Source organism: Scyliorhinus torazame, chromosome 10, assembly GCF_047496885.1.
Source record: "Scyliorhinus torazame isolate Kashiwa2021f chromosome 10, sScyTor2.1, whole genome shotgun sequence".
NCBI lineage: Eukaryota > Metazoa > Chordata > Chondrichthyes > Carcharhiniformes > Scyliorhinidae > Scyliorhinus > Scyliorhinus torazame.
In genome coordinates, this window is record NC_092716.1 from 184,725,462 (window position 1) to 184,744,704 (window position 19,243).

The following is a 19,243-nucleotide window of genomic DNA, read 5'->3' on the forward strand; positions in this document are numbered from 1 at the left end:
AAGGCAGAGCCTGTATGGGAATTGAACCAATGGCATTGGCCTTGTTCTGCATCACAAACCAGCTGTCCAGCCAACTGAGCTAAACTGGCCCCAGTTAGCTAATCGATCCTTTATCAATGGAAACGTGTTATCTCAAACAGCATGAGCTCTTATTTTGTGCAATGACCTTTGATGTGGCACTTTATCAAAAGTCTTTTGGAAATCCAAGTACAGCACATAGATCAGGATCACAGAAAAATACAGTGCAGAAAAAGCCCTTCGGCCCAACGAGTCTGCACTTCCGCATGAAAGGCACCTGATCTGCCAATCCTAATCCCATTTGCCAGCACTTGGTCCATAGCCTCGAATGTTAAGACGTGCCAAGTGCTCATCCAGGTACTTTTTTAAGGATGTGACCAGCTTCTGGGTAAAAAGGTTTTCTTCAAATCCCCCTTGAACCTCTCGCCCTTCACCTTGAACTTGTGTCCCCTCGTAACCGACCCTTCAACTAAGGAGAACAGCTGTTTCCTATCCACCATGTCCATGCCCCTCATAATCTTGTACATCTCGATCAGGTCGATCCTCAGTCTTCTCTACTCCAGTGAAAACAACCCAAGCCGATCCAACCTCTCTTCATAACTTAAATGTTCCATCCCAGGCAATATCCTGGTGAAATGCCTCTGCACCCCATCTCGTGCAATCACATCCTTCCTATAATGTGGCAACCAGAATTGCACACAATACTCCAGCTGTGGCCTTACCAATGTTCTACATAACTTCAACATGACCTCCTTGCTTTTGTAATCTATGCCACGATTGATAAAGGCAAGTGTCCCATATGCCTTTTTCACCACCCTATTGACCTGCCTTTCTGCCTTCAGAGATCTATTTACAGACACCCCAAGGTCTCTTTGTTCCTCAGGACTTCCCAGCGTGGTCCCATTCATTTAATATTTCCTTGTCAAATTGCCCCTTCCAAAATGTAACACCTCACACTTTTCAGGATTAAATTCCATCTGCCACTTTTCTGCCCATTTTGACCATCCCGTCTATATCTTCCTGTAACCCGAAACTCTCAGCGTCACTGTTAACCACCCGGCCTAACTTTGTGTCATCCGCAAACTTACTGATCCTACCCCCCACATAGTCATCTAAGCTCAGATCCATGTGGTACGCCACTGAACACTGGCTTCCAGTCACCAAAGCAGCCGTCCGTTCTCACCCTCTGTTTCCCACAACACAGCCACGTTATCCACCTTATCAAGTTCCCCTGTATCCCATGAGCATTTGCCTTCACTGAGTTCATTGATTAATCATGTCTCATTGCACATTACTAGGTCTAGAATAGCCTGCTCCCTTGTCGGCACTAGAATGTGCTCTAAGAAAGTGTTCCAAATACACTATGAGATAATTTTTCAGGTTACCTTTGCAAATCTGACTTGCCCGATTTATATGTAGATTAATGTCACCCATAATTATTGTGATACCTTTATTGCACACCCTGTTTACTTCCTGTATACTCTGTTTTACAGTGTAACTACTGTAAGGGACCTTACTACACCCAAAAGTGACCTCTTACCTTTCTTATTTTTTGTCTCCATCCATACTGATTCTGCATCCTGCATTTCCGATTGTACTAATGTCATCATTAATCAACAGAGATACCCTACCACCTTTTCCTAACTTCCTGGACTGGATTCTCCGATTTTGAGACTAAGTACTGACGCCGGTGTGGGAATGATGGTGTTTTATGACCAAAGAAACGGCGGCAAAAGGGCCACCGATCCTGCGTCTGGTGGGGGGGGGGGGCTAGCAGCACGCAGCGTAGAGCCCCCGGCTCCAGCTGCAGATACGGCTGGAGAATTGCCGGGTCCGTGGCCACGCACGTACACAGCGGCAGCCTGCAGCGGCCGCGCCGTGCAACATGGCGCCGGCCGTGTGCAGACCAAGCCTGCCAAATAGTGCTCCCCTTTGACAAGGCTCGCCACCACTGGACCACTCCCCACCAGTGTCCCCAGCCCCTGCCAAAGACCCCCCCCCTGCTCAAAGATCGGCTCCCCCCGATTGTGGCGGCGCCGGATAAAGTCAGCAGTTGCCACACCGAGTTCCCGAAAAGAAAAAAAACACACGTGACCATTTCCATTGGGAACTCGGCCCATCGGGGGTAGGGCCTCTGGTCACGTCCTGAGGCCATCCCGATGGCGTTCAACGTACTTCTAGAGTACGCGTTTTGGACGGGGCAGACCATCGCAAAAGCGGCGCTGCCCTCAATTTCGGTGCCAACGTGGATTCTCCAGCCGATCGCCAAACCCGGTTTTGGCGTCGGAGACTGGGGAATCCGACCCCTGTCTTTCCAAAACGATAATTACTTTCAATATTCAAGTCCCAGGCTTGGTCACCTTGCAAACATGTTCCCATGCTAAAATCTGTCAGGAAATGAGGTTGTCGTCACGGAACCCGTCTCCAGGATTGTATTTTCAGAGTGTTTAAAAATTCAGTGGGAAAAACCGACATCGCAGTCAGAAGGCTACACACTGCTTTTACCACCCAAGTTGATGCTGTCTTTTTTCAATTTTTGGCAATATCTAGCCCTCTCTACTGGTGCGTTCTTAATTTTGTATGCTCTGTCCCTTCCTGCCATTCTGGTAATCACTGCCCATTACTATCGTAAATTTCCCTTCTTTATTACCATGTTGTTTCCCTTTCCCACATCTCGCCTCACATGATTCCTTCCGCCCAGTGTTTAAAGCCCTCCCTACCACCCTAGTTATACATTCGCCAAAACACTGGTCCCAGCAAGATTCAAGTGCAGACCATTCCAATGGTACATCTACCACCTTCCCCAGTATTGGTGTCAATGAATCAAAACCCATTTCCCCCACAGCAGTCTTGAGCCACACATTCCATCTGTCTGGGCGTATTTATCCGAACTGAATTTGCTCATAGTTCAGGTCATAATCAAGAGAGTTCTGCTTTTTAATTTAGCCCCTTATTTCTCATAATCCCGAAGCAAAACTTCCTTCCCTAATAGTTGGAGCCCACATGGAGCACAATAACTCGATCCATCCCTTCTGCTACAAAATTCTGTCCAGCCCAGAGCTGATTTCTCAAACCCTGGCATTTGGCAGGCAACACAAACTTCTGAACTCTCACTTTCTCAGTGGAAATGTGTTCATCCTCCTGACTATACTGTCCATTGCTACCAAAACATTTCTATTTACTCCCCCCCACTTGAATGGCTTCTTGTATCACAGGTGGCATGGTCTGTTCGCTCATCCACCTCAAACTCTCCGCTCTCTCATCCAAAGAAGCTGAAAGAACCTCAGGTGGGATTCTCTGTTTCGGAGACTTTGGCGCCAACCCAGAATTCGTGGACTTCCACAACAGCAAAACCGGTGCCGCACCTGGACTGATTCAGCTACTTTTAAAGGGTTGGCCACGTGGAACATAATCGATTCCAATGCGAAATGGTGCGGGATTCGCCATCTTTGTGATTGACACTCAGGAGGCTGACAAGCTGCAGTTGCATATACACATTGCAGTCCCCACACACACACCATCCCAGCCAACAAGATGGCAGCAAGATGCGCAGCCCCTCATTTCACGGACGCAGAGCTTGAGACCCGACTGGACGCCGGGAAGGAGAGGCAGATGACCATGTACTCCAGCCCAGACAGGAGGCTGCCATTTGCCGTGCCTGGGCGCAGGTCGCAGAGGCCGTGAGCGCCGTGGGTAACACCTTCCGGACCGTCCAGCAGTGCCGGACAAAATTGCACATCCTTCACAGGGCGGCCAGGGTGAGTAGCCAGCACTGTGATCCTGGCACTAACCCACATCCCACACACTCCTAGCCCGACACCCCCCCCCGCCCCCACCCAACCTGGAGGGTGGCCGAACCCCAACCCTGCACCACATGCCAGCACCCATACCGGCCACCATGGCCGGGTGCCCTGACCATTGAGGCCACCAGCTACCCACCCCTTGTGCTGTATGCATCGGACAGTCTAACACTGTTATTTTCTTGTCCACCCCGCAGGAAAAGGTCACAGAGGGACAGAAGACAGGAGGGGGACCGCTGGACCTGTGGCCCCTCACCATGGCAGAGCAGAGGACCCTGGACGTGGTTGGTGGCCGGGGGAAAGGAAGGTCGCCGGGCTGGAGTTCGGTCGTGGGAAATGAAGTGACATCCTGCTTAGTTGCAGTTCACTGTGATACATGTGTCACCCCCCCCCCCCAACAGCACCCCCACACTACCCTCACCCTCACCCCACACCACCCTCACCACTCCCCATTCACAAACACATGCTCCCCCCACCACCCTCAGCCCACAGTCTAATCATGGGTCTTGTCTTGCAGGAGCAGTTGGAGATGGGGTGGGTGCATTCGGTGCCCCCCCTCCTCCAGCCAGTGCCACAGCCAGAGCCCCTCCATGAACCGAGTAGCGACGAGGATAGCAGCTCAGATGGCAGTCCTCTGCCCAAGACTCAGGAGATCCCAGAGCGGGAGTTGGAGGATGACACTGACTTCCCGTCTCCAACACCCTCCACCGTCCCAAAGACACTCACCTTGATTGCGCACTTTAGTGAAGAGGCTCCAGGGACATTCACTGGTGCTCACCAACAGCTGATGCGGTACAGCAGGTGGAGGTAGGAACTCCCGAAGGGGTGGACGGTCGGAGGGCAGGCCGATACCAGGAACTAGCTGCCGTCCAGACGGGTTTCAGGCTGCTGGAACGGACAGTCCCATCGATTGTGGAGATGTAGTCACAGGGCCAGAGACTACATGAGGGGATGACATGAGAGGTACAGTTGGAGGAGTCCAACCGCGTGCAGCAGCAGGCCCATGTTTGGCACCCAGGCCAACACAGCATGGGTGGCGTTGGCATTGGAGGCATTGAGGGCGAGGGCTTTGGCTATGGACCAGCATGTCCAAGGCCTGGGGCATTCTGTGCAGGCGGTGGCCGTGGCCCAGGACAGGGTTGTCGCCTCACAGACGACCATGTGCCAGAGCCACCTGGAAATCGCAGCAGTGCTCCTGAGCATGGTCCAGTCACAGCAGGCCATGGCAGGGAACGTCAGCGGCATTGCCCAGGTGCTGGCAGACATGGCACAGATACAGAATGAGGTGGCCCTATCCCAGAAGAAGATAGCGCAGTCACTGGCTGATATGACACAGACCCAGAAGGTGGTGGCACAGTCAATGGGTGATATAGCGCAGTCCCAGACAGAGATGGTCTACTCCCTGTGCTCCATGGCTGGGAGCATGCAGATCCTGGTCGAGACCAGAGCAGGCCTCCAGGAGAAGGTGTTGGGGCCTTGCCGGTGACTACTGCAGGGGAGGTGCCGGATCACCAAAGCACCTAGTACTACCCCCTGCCTCTTCTGTCCCTGGTCCATCTGGTGGGCATGCAGGCACAACAGGGTGGCACCTCGCCACCTGGGATGCCCGAGCAGTAACCGGGCCCATCCAGACCCGGTCAACCCAGATGATGCCCGTCAACATGGACCTAGGTCGCAGGGCGGTAATCACAGCAGGCCATCTCCACTCCTGCTGTACTGTCTGGGGACCCACCTAGACATGGCGTTAGGGCCCGTAAGGCCAGAATGTTAGACACTAATTAAGTTGACACACATGCAGGGCACAATTTAGTTATAGGGCCTAGGGCACAAATCTGTTTGTACGTTGTCACATTAAACATATTTTACCACAGTTACAACCTGTCACATGTGTGTGAGAGGTGGGCTGGTCTGGGCTGGCCAGAGAGAGGGTGCAGGAGGGGAGGAATGGGCGGACGATGTGGATGGCCCAGGCTCCCCCACCGACCGTCCCCACCACCGTCACCCCAGGGATCCGATGGAACTGTGTGATGGAATGGCCAGCTCGCATGCAGGATTCAAACAAGTGGATGGTGGAAAGTACTACCTCGTCAGACGATGCGGAGCACCAGAGCTCATCGCAGAGCGGGTCGTCATCATCCTCCATTCCCATGGACCAGACCTGGTGTTACTGCCAAACCCCCCCCCCCCCCCCCCCCCCCCCCCCCCCCACTCGTTGGTGAATCTGGAGACGATCAGAGCATCCTGTGTGCGTTGGCCCTGGCGCACACATCGTGCGGCCTCCCGGTCCTTCCTGGGTCCCATGTCCTGCCCATCCTCCCCCTCCCCCACGTCAGACGAGGCCCCTCTGCTGCGCGATGTTGTGGAGGATGCAGCAGGCGGCCATGATGCAGGCGACCCTTTCAGCATCATACTGGACGGTCTCTCCAAAGTGGTCCAGACACCTGAACCGCATCTTCAGGAGACGGAAGCATTGCTCGATCATGCCCCTGGTCACTGCATGGGCGTCGTTGTAGCGGGTCTCAGCACTAGTCTGTGGCTTCCAGATAGGTGTCATCAGCTACAACCTCAGTGGATAACCCCTGTCACCCAGGAGCCAACACCCCCCCCCCCCCAGCTTGGGGAAGGGGGGGGAGTCTTAAACATGTCAGGAATCAGCGAGCATGCCAGGATAAAGGAGTCATGCGCAGTGCCCGGGTATCGGGCACAGACGTGTATGATGCATAGCTGCTGGTCACATATCAGCTGCACGGTCATTGAGTGGAACCCCTTTTTGTTTGTGTAGAGCAGCCTGTCATTTGCCTATGGTCGTGGGGGACATGCATCCTGTCAATCACCCCCAGGACCCGGGGCATCACGTCGATGGCGGCAAATCCCACTGCATGGGCACCCTGGTGAGCTCAGTCCACATTGAAGTGGACCCTAACGCCAGGTCTAGGTGGGTCCCCAAACAGTACAGCAGGAGTGGAGGTGGCCTGCTGTGATTACCGCCCTGCGACCTTGGTCCCTGTTGAAGTGGATGTATTGAGCCGCCTGGGCATCCTGTCCATTGTCAGAATGCACAGAATATCTCTCACCTTTGCACCGAGAACTGAGATCCCAGACCGATCCACACTCGACGCCTGGAAAGACCCTGCCACGTAGAAGTTCAGGGCGTCACATTGATGGCCACTGGGAGCAGGTGTCCACCCCCTTACCCCCGCGGTGCCAAATGTGCCATGATTTGGCAGATATATCGCACTGTCTCCCTGCCCAGCCGGAGTCTTCGACGGCATGCCCGGTCTGGGAGCTCCTCGAATGGCAGGCACTGTAAGTCACACTGGCAAGGGCAGTGCCAGCCGACGGTCCCATACACACGGAATCTCATGTGGCGCCTCCTTTGCCACCTGTTCCTCTGCGGCATGCTCCATTGCTGCAGCTTCCCCCTCTTCGAGCAGCTCCAACTCGTAAAGCCGCAGGGCATCCCCCAGGGCTGCGGTGACAAGCAGGAAGGCCACCATTGCCAGTTGTATTCCAATATCCATTGTCTGTAGGCAGTGAAGGGCCAGCATGTTAGCATGGTGCGTACCCCTGTGCCCAACCAGGTCCAAGGGGCTACATGGTGTTCCCGGTTGGCACTGCGTGCTCCACCCCGCATGTAACCCCCCACCCCATCTTGCATCCCTGGCCCTGTCGTTGCCCCCCCCCCACCAATGCTTGCTGCCAGGGGGACCGTCGGCTGGCACTGCCCTTAGCCAGCGGTATGCTACATAACCCCCACCTGGCACCCCCGTAGGGGCTATAGTGGGCGTTGCCCTTGGGTGGGCTCCCTGATGCCCTGCCGGCGGGTGGCGGCCAGGGTGGAGGGGGGCATATGGCAGAGGGTAGGATGGGGGGGTGGGGGCACCCATACGGCCGGTGTAACTCTGCAGAATCAGGGGCCAAGGTGGGTGGTCAATGGGATGTACAGCAAGATGGCTGCCTTGCAGGTTGCAGCAATGGCGGTCCATGGCTGACACCTCGCCAGTCCCATGGGGGTCACTCTGGCCACAGTCCATTTCCCCGTCGCACCACCCCCCGCCCCTGGCCCTGGTGGGCATCCCTCCACCCCTACCAGCCTGGCCAGTGACCTGCCCGGCAGCCAACGGTTGCGACTCTCTGTGTCCTACCTCCTCTCTCGCCCTCATCATCCACAACGCCGGTTTCATGATTTGTAAAAACGCAAGTGAACTGCAATGTCGGGAATCCGGACCATCGGAGGTGGAGAATTATGGAGGCTCTGGAGAATACTGGTTCAGGCCTGCTAATGACATGCAAACGATGTTTACTGTACATGCGTTCCGGACTGCATTGACGCCACTGTCGAGGTGACGGAGAATTGCGATTTGGACACATATCGGCGCCCAATATGACATAACCAATTCCCCACCAAATCACGTTTTGCGATTTCAGCATCGGCCAATGGAGATTCCGCTCCCAAAATTTGTTGCCCAACTTAAGGGCTGAGTCTCCTCTATTTCTACCTTCTCCATCCCCAATATTGCCTCACTCACAGTCATCCCTTCTGTCCCTGAGCAATGTCCAAACCAGAACACTCCATTCTTAATCGTATGACTGCCTTCTGGAAGAGAGTGTCCAGGTAACTTTCCCTCTTCCTGATGCATTACAGTGTCTGTAGCTTGGCCTCATTGATTGTTCACCGAAGCTCCTTGAGCCCCAGGGACTGACTGGAGGTGTTTTTGTCGCGGTGGGGTGTTTGCCATGGATCACACTGATGTCCAGAAGCTCCCAGATATTACATCCACAACACATCACCAGCACTGTCTTTATTATGTGTTAGTTTATTTATTTTTCTTAGTTAATTTCTATTAAACCCCACTGCTGCTAATAAGCTTTACTATCACTAGTAAAACTTGTTACTAAGAGTAAAACATTACTTTAATAATAATTGTTTAGTGTCACAAGTAGACTTCAATGAAGTTACTGTGAAAAGCTCCTAGTTGCCACATTCCGGCACTTGTTCGGGGAGGCTGGTACAGGAATTGAACCGTGCTGTTGGCCTGCCTTGGTCTGTTTTCAAAGCCAGCGATTTAGCCCTGAGCTAAATCAGCCCCTCAGAGATTTAACACAAGTTTCAGAAGATTTATATGGGCGGCATGGTAGCACAGTGGTTAGCACTGTTGCTTCACAGCGCCAGGGTCCTAGGTTCAATTTCTGGCTTGGGTCACTGCCTGTGCGGAGTCTGCATGTTCTCCCTGTGTCTGCGTGGGTTTCCTCCAGGTGCTCCAGTTTCCTCCCACGAGTCCTGAAAGATGCACTGTAAGGTAATTTGGACATTCTGAATTTTCCCTCCGTGTACCCGAACAGGCGCCGGAATGTGGCGACTCGGGGCTTCATTGCAGTGTTAATGTAAGCCTACTTGTGACAATAAAGATTATTATTATTTTAATTTTTTCATTTAGTATATACCCCAACTAAAATTCCTTTGTTTAGATAAGAGAAAATGCTCATGAACCAATTAATCACTTGCTTTCTTTGCTGTTAGATCACACTTCAATTTTCTTTGGCATTCTCTGATCCGATAAACTCACCCTGCCCCCCCACCTGACAATAAACAAAATCCAAATCCAATCCAATCCAACCCCACCAGCTCTTCAAACTCACACCGCTGTATCTTGGTTACCCTCTATTTCTGGAAAGCAACTTGTGCCTTCTACGGCTACTAAAGTTTGGAAAAGGTAGAAAAAGGAGCATCTTTTTCCCCCTCTGATCCAAAATCCAAACTGCACACTATCGCCCTTACCCTGTGTAGTTTGAAAAGGCTCTTTGCTTATATAAAGCCTCTAATGAGTCCCCAACTAGCTTGGCTTCCTGCTACAGCAATTAACACTTATTGAATCAACTACTTTCAACTGATTAAGAGAAATATGGGGGGTCAGAATGGGGATCAGGGTGTTGGGAGAGTTGCTTCTGTTTCTTGGCCAGTTTTGTTCTGAAATAGAAATAGCAGTTGGAAGGTTTGATTCTGCTTTGAGTTTCTGTCTTGATCTGTCACCCCTCCCCCTGCCAACAACTTTTAAAGAGCAGGGCAGCCTGACGTCCCCCAGCTTGTGGCATCAACTGGGGAGTCAGTGATGGGTTGTGGCCCCACTGATAAACACCGCAACGCAAACAGTTAATCAAAATTTCCAATGTAGAAGTCATCATTTATCAAAAGTGTCACACAAGCCATTATTGGAAGCCTGTCGGGGTCAGCGTTGGGTTTAGGGTTATGGGCAGGGGTTAGAGTTACCATTGGGAGGGATCTGGGTCAAGGTTACGACCAGTGATATGATTCTCACTGGGTCGGGTTGCGGGTTAGGATCAGGATTTGGGTCGTGTATGTCAGGAGTTATTGTCAGGGTATGGGTCAGGGATATTATTTTCAGAATCGCTGTGTCTATGTTGCAGATATATATTTGAAAGACATGAAATCTGGAATCTGTGCCAAGGATGGAGAGCCTGTTATTGAAAAGTCAACAGTGGCTACAGCATTGGTAAATGGCAATAACCTGATGGGGCCTGTGGTCGGCAATTTCTGCATGGATCTAGCTATTCAAAAGGCCAAAGAGGTGGGAATCGGATGGGTGTCAGCTTACGGTGAGTTAGAATACCAGAATCAGAAGGAGTGAGTAATGCGATGTGTTAATCCCTCTTTACTTTTGAATTGAAGTCGCTGAGCCTGTCGGGTGTTGAGTCATTTCGCCCAAAGTCTCACAAAAACATTTCAGTGCTGCTTAAGATGTGTTGCTAGCGAAATGGGTTAAAAAAGGAAAGTGACTTTTCCAGAATTCATGAGACATTCATGACACAAACATTGAAAGTGGTAGACAGTGATAGATCCACCTGGTACATTGGGCTACTCCCCTTCAGCCCTGGAGTAACAGAGAAACATGGGGCAAAATCGTGTTCGCCGATCGGGCGGAGAATGGGCTCCCGCGGATGGGGAGTTGGGTTCGCGAACGGCTGCCGCCATGTTGTACGGTGCGATCGCTGCAGGTCGTCAGCCATGCGCATGTGCGGCCCGAGACCCACCTATTCTCCAGCCGTTATCAGCGCAGGAGGCCGATATTTCACTCGGCGCTGGTGCGAGCCCCCCCACTGGTCCTGGAATCGGTGAGGGTTTCACGCCGATGGTTTGGCCGTTAAAGCCCAACCATACCCCACTGGCACCGGCACTTAGTCGCTGAAATGGAGAATCCAGTCCATGGTCCCCCAATCACTGCCCACCCCCTCTCCGGAGTAACAAAAAAAAATCACGCATTCCCCCCCCCCCCCCCCCCACCCCCAAAACCTCCTCCCCAAACATTCAGAGGAATGGAGGAACACAGCCCCCAAACAATCCCCACCCACCGCCCTGAGGTAACTGGGAAACAGCCCCCCAAATATTCCTTGCATGCTATCTACTCTGGGAAGGATAATATGATTACGGATGGTTTGTTTAATGTAGAGACTGGGAAGGGAACTTGTATAATGGAATGGTTTGGATGGATCAGTGTTTGCGATATATGTCTTGCATACCTCATAATGAAATTCTGGGCACTAAAATTTCATTCTTTTAGGGGGTAGGAATGTAAGGGTCCTTCCTGTTTGTTCCCTGTTTAGTCCCTTATTTACCCTTTCTTTTATTTTACCATTACACTTTTGATTCATGGATGATTAATGGACCTGTGACTTTAAAGCAAGCAGCCTGGAAACAGTCTGTACCTTTAATTCAAACAGAAGAATCTGGAAGGCTGCGCTGGTTTAAACTGGTGATTGCAGACTGGCCGGCATCAGTTTGATTGATTTGCTGATGGCCAATGAATTGACCCAAAAGACTTTGTTTTGCCCGATAACAGGTGGTGATTGGATCTGATCCTACGCAAATGTTTTTCAGAGTTTCAAGGTTGAGTTTGGTTTCCGTTTGTCTCCTGGCAGCCCTGAGAAAGGTCTGCTATCCTGTCCTGTCTGTTTTTCTTCAGAAGGGCTGTGTTTCTGAAGTGGCAGAGACCTGGGTGAACCTATGTACAGGCAGAGACCAGAACCGATCAACTTTCTCTCCTGAAAGATAGAGACCAGGGGCGAAATTCTCCTACCCGCCCTGCCACATTTCTGCCCCGACCGGCCGGCGGGAGTCTCCATCACACCGGCCGGTCAATGGGGTTTCCCATTGTGGGGCAGCCCCACGCCGTCGGGAAACCCCCGGGCGCCGGCAAAACGGAGACTCCTGCCGGCGGAGAATGACGCCCCTGAATACAAACCTAGAACTGAACAACAATAAGGTGTCTGCCCTGAAGGCCTGTTGCCTGTGAGTACGGCATTTTCTAAACTACAGAGACTCCTTGAATGAATGAATCTACAAAGAAGATCATTGCAGGCTGTAAACCAGAGACTTTAGTCAGCAAGTTTGCTGTGAAGAAAGTGTGCTAAAGAGGCACCATCTGAAGCAAATACCCTTATCTTTTAACTTTCAGTCTTATTATTTTACACCCCTTTCCCTCCTCTGTGTTTGTCTGTCTTGAGTGCATGGGTAGATGGTGGGGAAGTTAAAGTGGGAGTCAGGGGTTAGGTGATAGTTAACCAGTTGTATTTACTACATATTTCCTGATCATTCTTGTTATAAATAAACAGTAGTCATGTTTACATTTACAAATCTGGCAACTGTAATTATTGGGCAGCCAAGGACCAAAGACTTTGGGTATTTTTCTAAGAATTATTGGTTAATTCACTTGGGTTGTTATTCCGGGTCACTTGGGGTGGAATTGACTGTGCGCTAGCCCAGGTCATTGTAATAAGTAGAAGCGAGACACGTCACTGCATACCCACCTAGCGCTTGAACCCAGTATGACCAGCCTCCTCTGGAACACACTCACCTTCCTAACCTGAATGATATTTACATCTGTACTTCTTTTGTATGAAACTGTCATACTAAACCAACAGAAGTCCGATACAATAATGTAATAAATCAGAAGTTGGCAAAACAGGAAATATCACGCTGTCAAGGTATGATCATTAATTTTAACACTTTTAGTTTATTTCTCTGTACCTAACTCTTCACTGTCCTGTGAGTTTGCATATGATCGAGAAGATGTTTACCTTCATTGTTGGAAGAAAAGTCAAGGAGCTGTTCTAGAACCGTTATCCATCGATTCACTTTAACATCCAGCTGAACATTTAGCATAGAATGCAACAACAAGCATAGTCTTCAGATGTGGTTGAGGGTGAGATGAAACTGGATTAAGTTAATCAATGTAGCTCACTCTCTATGTTAGGATTATGGGGGGGACTTTACCTTCCAGGAACAGGTGCATTTGGGGTGAATGGGACATTGGAAGTGAATGGGCATTGGGAGTGGACAGAGCTGATAAAAATGTAGATCTTACCAGCAGGATCAGATCCTGACCCCAACAAGCCCATTTCCAGGGTTAATCGAGCTGTGTTTGGATATCAGTTAGAAACCTAGTCACCTATTTCAGGGATTTAATTATTTCAGGCGGGAGTGTTTTTCATTGCACAATTGACATTCTCAGAAAACATTAATGAGGTCTTGAAAAATTGCATTTAACTTGGCTCCACATTTAACTGGAGCAATATAGGTTTCACTGGGCCCAGGAAGCTGCCAGGAGAATGGAGGCACAATTAAGCAGCATTCCAGGTGGGTATTTAAATTTCTCATTGTCCCATTCCCACAGCAAGATATTTTTGACAGAGAGTGCTTGAGTGGATGCAGCTATTTCCTAGCTTGTGGTTTCCAAAGTGATCAGGTTGAGAAGGAATGTGTTTGATAGAACATCAGAAGAGGAGACTGTCGCCATCCATGGTAGTGATGACATGCTGCCGGGTTCCCAGCAGAAGTGCATGAGGGAGAGGTGCACAAGAGATAGATGCACATGCACGAGAGGGCCCAAGATTTCATGAAGCACTTTCAATGTCGCAGGGTTTACAGAGGCTCAGCTTCCTTGAACTCTCAGAAGAACAACGGCTCCACAGGCTGAGCTTGTCACGTCAGGTGGTGACAGACATCTGCAGTCGCCTACGGGAAGACCATGCTAGATCGAGAGGCCAGGTCAGGCCATACCAGTGGAGGTTAAAGTGACCGTTCCGCTCAACAGCTTCACCTCCAGATCCTTTCAGGGTCCTAATGGTGATAGACCCAGGATCTCCCAGTTGTCGGTCCACAAAGGCATGAGACAGGTGGCTGATGGATTGTTTGCCAGGGGTGAAAATTATATAAACTTCCTCAGTGCTGACAATGGACAGAATGAGCAAGCATTCAAATTCACCTCTCTGCCTGGATTACCGCAGGTAAAGGATATCACCAACTATATATATGTGGGGTTCTGGGCACTGCCATAGCAACCAGGAATGTTTATATGAACTATCTGTCCATGTTCAAAGCAGTTCAGAGAAGATATACCCGACTAATACCTGGAATGAACAGCTTGTCTTGTGAGGAAAGGGAGGATTGGTTAGGCTTGTAACCACTAGATTTTAGAAGAGTAAGAGGCGACTTGATTGAAACAAGTGAAAGTCGGCATAGTGCCCGAGGATCCTAAGCTGCTCTCTCCTTTTGAGAGAGAGCTGACTGGTAGTGGCTTAACCTGAGGGGCAAGATTGAGAATGTGGGAGCTTCATGGATAACCTCAACTGTTACAGGAATTGAACCCACGCTGTTGGAGATACACCGCATCATGAACCAGCCGTCCAGGCAACTGAGGTTATTGACCTCACCCATGTATACGTTCCTGAGGGGTTTTGACAGGGTGGATGCGGAGAGGATGTTTCCTGATGTGGGAGAATCTAGAACCGGTGGAAAATAATGTTGGGGTTCATCACTCTCTTTCAGATGAGGGCATCATAGAGGAGTAGGAAAGGGATGGGGCCCCCATCACTGAACACTGACATTGCTGTCCAGGATTCCAAAATATTGCCGAGGTTCACCTGTGTGAAACATAATAAATGAAATCCAATGGTCCCCTCCCACCACCAGCACTAACCATCCCATTCCCTCCCGTTGCATTAAACAGTACTTCAATTACACATTCATTGCTTACTGCCCAATGCCCTTTAATGTATTGCCATTCATTATGAAACATGTGAAAGGCCAGTTAGCCCTCGTGTGGAATACTGACCAAGATGTGAAAATAATGTTGATAAGTACATTTTATTTGGCATTATAAATAAAGAAGATGTAACAGAACATTCCGTCAGTCATATGTACATTTTTGGTGAATTACAACTTCTTCAACTTGTGCTTTAAATGTATTTATGAAGATGCGTGATAAATACAGTGGCTGAACACCCGGAACCCAAAAATGATGTCAAGGTTTCTTAATCTTTCTAATCCTACCGCTACATCTTGTTGGATCCACGATATCCGCAGCAGAGTTGGAGACAGCTTGCTCACTACTACGCTCTTCAATGACTTTGGCGGGCATCCTCTGGAGAGTTGAGATCCAGAGGGCCCTGGTCTGCTTTTGGTCTCCTGCTGTGAGGCAGGTGCAGCCTCCTTGGTCGGTATAGCTGCAGGGGCCACAGGCAGAGGAGATTGGGATCATCAGAATACTCACAGAGTCAACTGAGTGGATGGTCCCCGGGTATCCAGCCCTGGTCCTCCTCCATGTGGGTGCCCAAGGGGCCCTACCTGACTTCTTGAGGAGGAGGGGCACCTGAAGGGAGTTCGAGGTGCTCAGCCCCCTCTCCCACCAATGCCTATAGAGATGAAGTGAGGGTCCAAGCACAAACCTGGCAGAACCTGTTGGACCAAGGTATCCAAGACCATCCTTCTCCTGTAGACCTTGAGGCGTTTGCATGTTGGGGCCACAACATCAGACAGAATTTGGATGAACTCGGGACTTCCGGTGGCAGCTATGAGGGAGTAAGTCGCACATTTGGTGCCTCCCGCTCTGGCAGGACTTTTAGACCTTTCCCCCCGACTTTTTCGCGGTTTTGAGCGCTGGCTTTGAAGGCGAAGTCAATTTGGCACTGGATCCACACATTGGTGTATGGAACAAAGAACCCCAAGGGATCGAAAAGGGAGAAATAAGAAGATAAGCGAGGGCTGGGTGGAGGTTGTGGTTGAAGACAATATGGCTGCTGTGCAGACCCCTGCTGTGACGGCCCAACCATCAATGGAGGAGCTGATGCAGGTCATCCAAGAGGACTTTGCTAGGCAGAAACGGGACTGTCTTGACCCGATAAAGGAATCGATCGATCGGCTGGAGCGCAGGTTGGATGCCCAGGATCGGACGATTCAGAAGCTGAAGAAAGTGCTGGCGGACCAGGAGGAGCACCAAACAGTGGTTGAACTGGAGGTGGGGATGTTGAAGGATCAGCAAAAAAGGCTGCTGGAGAAGGTAGACGACCTGGAGAATAGAGCTCGCCGGCAGAACTTAAGAATTGTCAGACTCCCTGAGGGGGCTGATGCGAGCGCGTTCGTGGCGAGTATGTTTCAGAAGCTTCTGGGGAGGGGGCTTTTCCCCGACCGTTGGAGGTGGACAGGGCGTACAGAGCGCTGGCGGGGAAGCCGCGGCCTGGGGACCCCCCCAAGGGCGATTGTGGTCCGGTTCCACAGGTCTTTGGACAAGGAGAGTGTTCTCCAGTGGGCCAAGCTTACGCGGCATTTTGCATGTTTATCAGGATCTGAGCGTGGAGGTGGCCAGAAGGAGGGCAGGCTTTAATCAAGTTAAGGCGATCCTGTTTAAGAAGAAGGTGAAATTTGGGCTGCTAGACCCAGGGTGTCTTTGGGTTACGCACGAGGACCAGCACCATTATTTTGAGTCGCCCAAAGACACGATGGACTTTGCCAAGAAGAAAGGGCTGGTGCTGAACTGAGAATTTTTTGTTTTAAGTTGTAACTTTTTTGAGTGATGTTTATATGTTTCGATTGTCATTTCTCTTCTGTATTTGAGTTTGGTTGAAGATGAGGGAAGTAAAAGTTATTCGGTTTCTGTGGGTTTTCGGTGTTTGGTGGGGGTGGCTGGTGGGCATTTTACTTTGTAATACTTTGATTTGCACTATTGGGGGGGGGGGGTTCTTCGTGTGTGTTTTTCTTTTTGGGTTGTCTCATATGTTAATTGGGCAATTGTTTGGGGTCATTTGATGAGCGAAGTGGTTTCGATGGGCGGGGGGGGAGGGGAGTGAGGGAACAATTGGTGGGAGACTTCTTGGCGCCGGAGGCGAGGGCCACCAGGCTAGCTGAGTGAGCTAGTCTATGGAAGCACAGTGGGGGGTGTGCATATAATTAATCTATGGCAGGAGTTAGGTTACAAAGTGGTGTTGCTGGGGGCGGGGAGGGGAATGTTAGTCTGCTGACGGGGGAGGGACTTAGGTTTCGGGACAGAGAGGAGGTCGGGGGTGGGGGCTGCCAAAAGGCGGGCCAATGGAGGCACGGCGCATGAGCTGGAGGCAGGCCCAGGAAGGGGACGGCTGATCGGCGGGGGGGGGGGCACGGTGCCCCCCAACTAGGCTGATCACCTGGAATGTCAGAGGGTTGAATAGGCCGGTCAAGAGGGCACGTGTGTTCGTGCATCTGAGGGCTCTGAAGGTGGACGTGGTGATGTTACAGGAGACACACCTGAAAGTGACGGATCAAGTCAGGCTAAGGAAGGGTTGGGTCAGTCAGCTCTTTCATTCGGGGCTGGACACCAAGTCTAGAGGGGTTGCGATTTTGATCAACAAGTGGGTGCAATTTCAGGTGGGCAGTATAGTCTCGGAGAGGGGGGGGGGGATTATGTCATGGTTAGCGGTAAGCTGGAGGGGAGGAAGGTAGTCTTGGTTAATGTGTATGCGCCAAATTGGGACGATGTGGAATTTATAAATAGGTTGCTGGGGAAGATACCTGACCTGGACTCGCACAAGCTGGTTATGGGAGGGGATTTTAATATAGTCAGTGACCCCGGCCTGGACGGGTCGTGTTCGAAAATGGGGAGGGTGCCAGCTATGGCAAAGGAACTGATAGGGTTCATGGAGCAGATGGGGGGGATCGACCCAAGGAGGTTTAAGCAGCCGATGGGGAAGGATTTTTCTTTTTATTCGCATGATCACAAGGTTTATTCCCGGGTTGACTTTTTCATTTTGAGCAGGGATTTACTGGCGGGGGTCGTGGTCTCGGGGTACTCGGCCATCACTATTTCGGATCATGCCCCACACTGGGTGGAACTGCAGGTCAGTGAGGAGAGCTTCCAGCGTCCACAGTGGAGGTTGGACGTGGGCTTGTTGGCGGATGAGGCGGTGTGCGCGAGGGTGAGGAAGTGCATGCAGAATTACCTGCAGATTAATGGCACAGGGGAAGTCTCCGTAGCGGTGGTCTGGGAGGCACTGAAGGCAGTTGTCAGAGGGGAGCTGATTTCGATCCAGGCTCATAGGGACAGGACGGATAGGGCAGAGACGGACCGACTGGTTAAGGAGGTGGAGCTCTTAAGGGAGCATCAGAGGCGGCAGGCTGAGTTCGGGGTGCTGTCCACAGGTAAGGCAGTGGAGCAGCTTAGGAAGGCGAGGGGTGCGTTTTACGAACATGGGGAGAAGGCCAGCAGAATGCTGGGCACAGCAGCTTAGGAAGAGGGAGGCGGCCAGGGAAATAGAGAGGGTGGTTGATGGGGATGGGAACTTGGTAGGGTACGCGGCAGGACTAAACAGGGCGTTCGGGGACTTTTACAGTCGGCTCTATTGCTCGGAACCCCCCACGGGGCCGGAGGGGATGAGATGCTTTTTGGCCGGACTGACCTTCCCAAGGGTGGGTAGGGAGCTGGTAGATGGGCTGGGGCCCCGATTAGGGCCGAAGAAATAGTCGAGGGCTTGAAGGCAATGCAGTCGCGTAAAGCCCCAGGGCCGGACGGGTACCCGGCGGAGTTCTATAAGAGGTTCTCGGGGATTTTAGGGCCGTTGCTGGTCAAGGTTTTCAAGGAGGCAAGGGATAGAGGGGTGCTGCCCCCGCGATGTCACAGGCCACTATTTCATTGATACTGAAGCGGGACAAGAACCCGGAGCTATGCGGATCACATAGGCCGATCTCACTGCTCAACGTGGACGCCAAGTTGCTGGCCGAAATTCTGGCTTCCAGGATTGAAGATTGCGTGCCGGATGTGATTATGGAGGATCAAACCGGGTTTGTCAAGGGCAGGCAGCTGGTGGCCAATATAAGAAGGCTGCTCAACGTGATTATGATGCCCCCGGAGAGTAGGGAGGTTGAGGTAGTTGTGGCAATGGATGCGGAAAAGGCATTCTACCAGGTGGAGTGGGACTATCTATGGGAGGTGCTGGGACGATTTGGGATCGGTAGGGGCTTTATCGACTGGGTCAGGCTGTTGTACCAGGCCCCGGAGGCTAGTGTAAGGACGAATAGGACAATCTCGGACTATTTTAGACTGTACCAGGGGACAAGATAGAGGTGCCCCTCTCATCACTGCTGATTGCGTTAGCTATAGAGC

The 19,243-nt window shown here is 51.3% G+C and overlaps 1 protein-coding gene across 2 annotated transcripts in view; it reads left to right on the forward strand.

The window, feature by feature from the left end:
- The window catches only part of LOC140384906 (uncharacterized oxidoreductase YjmC-like), a 108,736-nt gene that overhangs the window by 33,570 nt on the left and 55,923 nt on the right, over nucleotides 1-19,243 (forward strand). For both annotated transcript variants that reach the window (XM_072466822.1, XM_072466821.1), the window contains exon 3: nucleotides 10,245-10,433. In XM_072466822.1, the coding sequence (XP_072322923.1) occupies nucleotides 10,245-10,433 (189 nt within the window). The remainder of the gene's footprint in view (nucleotides 1-10,244; nucleotides 10,434-19,243) is intronic.